General features: G+C 49.4%; 1 protein-coding gene across 1 annotated transcript in view; it reads right to left on the bottom strand.

The window, feature by feature from the left end:
* Positions 1-408: 408 nt before the first annotated feature.
* The window catches only part of LOC145392506 (putative imidazolonepropionase), a 10,031-nt gene continuing 5,439 nt past the window's right edge, over positions 409-5,000 (bottom strand). Inside the window, exons 5-9 of the mRNA XM_080266896.1 lie at positions 2,553-2,634; positions 2,243-2,386; positions 1,374-1,592; positions 762-922; positions 409-502 (exon numbers count right to left, since the gene is read on the bottom strand). Of these exons, the coding sequence (XP_080123022.1) occupies positions 409-502; positions 762-922; positions 1,374-1,592; positions 2,243-2,386; positions 2,553-2,634 (700 nt within the window). The remainder of the gene's footprint in view (positions 503-761; positions 923-1,373; positions 1,593-2,242; positions 2,387-2,552; positions 2,635-5,000) is intronic.

Below are 5,000 nucleotides of genomic sequence, written 5' to 3'. Positions count from 1 at the left end.
CTCTTTCAGTAAATAATTGACTTTTTTTTTTTTTTTACATTTTTTAAGTGTACATTAGGGATGCATTTACTGATGGTGGTTGGTGGGTGGGTGATGTAAGGTGTTTGGGGTGGAGTGGGTATTGGTATCAGATATCAGGTGTCTGGGGGGTATCTGGTGTCAGGAGAGGTGTTAGGGGAGTATCAGGGATTAGGAAGAGTATCAGGTGTTAGGAAAAGGTAGTAGGTGTCAGAAGAGTATCAGGTGTTAGGAAAAGGTAGTAGGTATCAGGAGAGAGTATCAGCTGTCAGGAGTGGGTATCAGAAGAGAATATCAGGTGTCGGGAGTGGGTATCAGGTGTCAGGAAGGGGTATCAGGAGTATCAGGTATCAGGTGGGGGTATCAGGGGAGGGTATTAGGTATCAGGTATCAGTAAGGCCTCTGATGCACCACCTTTCCTTCCTTAATGACGTGGGTGATGACGTGGTCCGTGCCTCCCACCTGGTAGATTAAGTGCTCCCACCTGTAATTAGTCACCTCATTAGCAACAGGTGTATCATTAGCCTCCGTAATTACCTTGAGAAATTAGCCATATCGTAATTACTGCATGTACTGTTATCATGTCATTAGTAGTGTTGTCATTATTATCATTATTAGTCATAATTACTAGTCATATGCTACATCGTCATCAGGTTAAGTATACACATCATTGTCTTTATTGGTGTGTGTGTGTGTGTGTGTGTGTGTGTGTGTGTGTGTAAACGCTCATGTGTACTTTTTACCTGGGGGCGTCAATCACAACCAGGTCAGCCATCTTGCCCTCCTCAATTGACCCGTGTGTGCGTGCGCGATTGAGTGCGTGTGCAGCGTGCAGTGTGGCGGCGGTGAGGGCTTCGTTGGGGCTCATCTCCAGCATCACGCACGCAAGGTACATCACGAGGGGCTGCGGGAGAGGCCACAGGTGCAAAAACATTGATTACAGGTGTGAAGAGGTGGATTACGGGCAGGTAGACATACGTTATAGGGGTGAATGGGCAGGTGATGATGATGATAATGATGATGGTGGTCGTGCTGGTGGTGGTGGTGTGATGTAAGAGAGATGTGAGGGGTGGATTGGAGGTGATGGTGTGATGTAAGAGAGAGGTGAGGGGTAGAATGATGATGATGGGATGATGATGATGAATGTGAGAGGATGATGATGATGATGATGATGATGATGATATGAGAGAAGTGAGAGGTGGAATGATGATGGTGATGATGATGATGTGTATGACAAGTGAGGGATGGAATGATGATAATGGTAGTGTAGGTGATGCTGGTGGTGATGATAATGATGATGATAAAGATGATGATGATGATGCTATTAACACCGATGATGATTGTACCACACTCACCATGGATAGACAGTGGGCATTAGGGTTGAAATCTGATCCTAGGGCCACGGGAACCCCAGCCTCGATCATCTTCCGGGCGGGGGGCGGGGGGAGGCGGAGGAGGTGGGCGGTGGTAGGCAAGATCACGCCCACGCTGCCCACCTGAGCCATACCTGCGATTCCTTTCTCGCTGATCTCCTCCAGGTGACTAATTGCTTCCGCTCCTAATGCCGCCCCCATCTAGAAGGATAGATAGATGGATAGATAGACAGGTAGGTAGGTAAATGGATTGATAGATAGACAGGTAGGTAGGGTGGATAGATAGACAGGTAGGTAGGGTGGATAGATAGATAGACAGGTAGGTAGGGTGGATAGATAGATAGGTAGGTAAGGTGGATTGATAGATAGACAGGTTGGTAGGTAAATGGATAGACATACAGGTAGGTAGGGCGGATAGATAGATAGACAGGTAGGTAGGGATGATAGATGGACAGGTAGGTAGGGTGGATAGATAGATAGATAGGTGGGTAGAGTTGATAGATAGACAGGTAGGTAGGGTAGATTGAAAGATTGATAGACAGGTAGGTAGGTAGGGATTGATAGACAGATAGAGGCAGGTAGGTAGGTAAATGGATAGATAGGTAGGTACGGTAGATTGATAGATGGATAGATAGACAGGTAGGTAGAGATAGATAGACAGACAGTAAGAAGGTAGATTAGATACGGGAATGGAATTGTGGCCAGGTTAAGAAATAGATAATATGCAGATCAGTAGATACGTGTGGAGAGAGAGAGAGAGAGAGAGAGAGAGAGAGAAGGGGGGAGGGAGGGAGACAATATAAACATAATGAAAGAAAACGGAGCGACATCAAGGGGTAACTCTCACGAACCTCAGCGCCTCCTAAAGCGTGCAATTCGTCGGCGTGAAAGTTAAGCCTCAGTCCACATTTTCGCCCCGCCTCTAGGATTCGACGGGACTGGCTGACGTCGAATACCCCAGCCTCGCAGAAGACGTCGATCGATTCCACATGTAGCTTGATCGACGGCGGGAAAGAAGAAAAAATTAATGTTGGTGAGATGGGGAGGGTGTGGTGGTGATAAGTAGGGGTGATAGGGAGAATTGTGTGTGTGTGTGTGTGTGTGTGTGTGTGTGTGTGTGTGTGTGTGTGTGTGTGTGTGTGTGTGTGTGTGCTGCCTTACCTCCCATGCCTGTCTCCCTTCCACCACCTTAGGCAGCTGCTCCTCCACCACCAGCCTGGTCGCCTCCTCTGCAGTCAAACCCCTGCCAACACAAACCCTGCCATCAGTAACCCTGCCTTACACCCCTGCCTTACTCTTCTCCTTGCCTCACCCCTACCTCACACACTACCCTGCCTCACCCCTACCTCACAGCCCTGCCTCCTTGCCGTCCATACCCACCCTGCCTCTCTTATTTCACGCCCCTGCCTCACCTCCCCTGCCTCTCTTATTTCACGCCCCTGCCTCGCCTCCCCTGCCTCCCTCTTCCCACCTGTCACCACTTCTCACCTCTGCCTCAGCACTTCCCCTCATCTTCACTGTCTTTTTCTCTCTCACCTTCCTTCCCTTCCTTTCCCTCCCCCCTCCCCCTCTCCCGTATTCTTGTCCTCCCTTTGTTTACTCCCTCCTTTCCTTCTCCTCTTCCTCCATTCCACTCACCTTCATTTCCGTTTCACCCTCTCCCTCTCCATTCCTCATCCATTCCCTTCATTTCCATCTCACCCTCTTCCTTTCTCCATCCTTCCTACCCACCCCCTCCCTCTCCCCTCACCTTCCATATCCTTCCTATCCACTCCTCCCCTTCCCTCACTTTCCCTTTCCCCTGTCTTCATTTCCTCTTCACCCCTTTCCCTTCCCTTATCCTCACCCTTCCCCATCTTTCCCCTCTCTCGCGCCTCCCCTCTCCTGCCTTCTCTTCCTTCCCTATTCTCATGCTTTTCACCAGCTTTCCCTTTTTTCTCCTTCCCCTCCCCCTCCTTTCTCTCTCTCTTTCCTTTTCCCATCCCCTCTCCCTTCCCTTCCATCTTTTCCTCCTTCCCTCCCTTCTCATCCTTCCCCATCCCACTTTTCACCACCCCTCCCCCTTTTTCTCATCATCACCCTCTCCTTCCTCATCCCCTCTCTCTCTCTTTACCCCTTTCCCTTCCTCTCTTTTCACTGCCTTTCCCCTTCTTCCCCCCCTCCCCCTCCTTTCCCCTCCCTTTCCCCCTCCCCTTCCCTCACTAATCACCCCGTCATCGCCAGCACCGCCCCTACCTGCTAATGACACCTTTAACACCTGTCATAATTACCTGATCAAAAATTTACCTGTTGAAAAAATATTGGGAAACATGAAAGCTTTTAAAATCAAATAAGAAAATGCACACAGAAATAGGACATAAAAACAGGGGGGGGGGGAGGAAAATACAACAGACATGTAGTTAGGGAATTACAATCACTATCCGTAAGAGAAAATTATTGAATATATAAATTGAAAAATGTATGAGTAAAAAATATATATAGTGAGGAAAGATATATAAATTTGACCTGTATTGATGAGCTTAAAATACAGGTAACCAGGTAAGCCCTTGATTGAGAGAGCTCCTTCCGGTAATTAATAAGCTCACCTGGAAGTAATCAGCACAGGTAATGCTTCCTTCAGGTGTCTTACTTCCGCCCACCTGGCCTTTTCGTCCCTCCTTCGCCATTACCCAGTCAAGACGGTGAGAGACTTATGACCTGCTCCTCGGCGAATTACTCTCTCTCTCGCTCCCCCCCCCCCTCCAAGGTCAAGAAAAAATGGATATCTTGGAATTGTTACATCATTCGCCACTCAGAACGTCCACCATCCACTCATTTGATGTAGTGGTACCATCAGTTAGTACTATAGATAGAATAAGCAAATGGGGGAATGGTGGTTTAGTGGATTCAGACGCTCCACCCGCTGTCGTAAGAGTTTTAATGCCACTCAGGAAAGGGCGACTGGTCACTGAGGGAACGTCTTGGTGATTTTTTAGTAATGTATGAGGTAAAGTATTAATGATGAATAATACGGTATTCAGGTAAATTTGCGTGAGTTTACCTGGGCCAATCGCACCTGTATGGAGTGAGTGGCAGGTAATTAAGCGAGGGTAATTACCGGCTAATTGATATGCCGCCCAGGTGTATTGCAGGGAAACACCTTGGCCGGTGCGGGTGGGTGTGGGTGTGGGTGTGGTTGGGTGTGGGTGGGGTTGGATGAGTGGATGTGAGGGATGGGATGGCCTGGTTGAGGTTGGGAGGGTGCGGGTGTGGGAGTGGGTGGGTCGGATGAGTGTGGGTGTGGGTGCGGGTGACGTTAGGTGAGTGGGTATGTGTAGGGCTGGGTAAGTGGGTGTGAGGTTAGGAGGGTGTGGGTGTGGGTGGGTTGGATGAGTGTGGGTGTGGGTGTGGGTGAGGTTGAGTGAGTGGGTATGGGTACGGTTGGGTGAGGGTGTGGGTGGGGTTATGTGGGTGTGGATGTGGGTGGGTTGGGTGTCGTAGGTATGTGGGGTTGGGTGGGGGGATGGTGGGGTTTGTGTGGGTGAGATTGGGATTAGGGTGTTGTGGCTGTGGGAGTGAGTGAGTGGGTGGGGGTTGGGATGGGAGGGTGTGGGTGGGGCTGAGGTGTGG

The sequence above is a fragment of the Coenobita brevimanus genome, chromosome 22 (genome assembly GCF_032717465.1).
Source record: "Coenobita brevimanus isolate Jiangsu-jjx chromosome 22, ASM3271746v2, whole genome shotgun sequence".
Classification (NCBI taxonomy): domain Eukaryota; kingdom Metazoa; phylum Arthropoda; class Malacostraca; order Decapoda; family Coenobitidae; genus Coenobita; species Coenobita brevimanus.
Note: the sequence above shows the minus strand (reverse complement) of the source record. Positions and strands in the feature narration are given on the sequence as shown.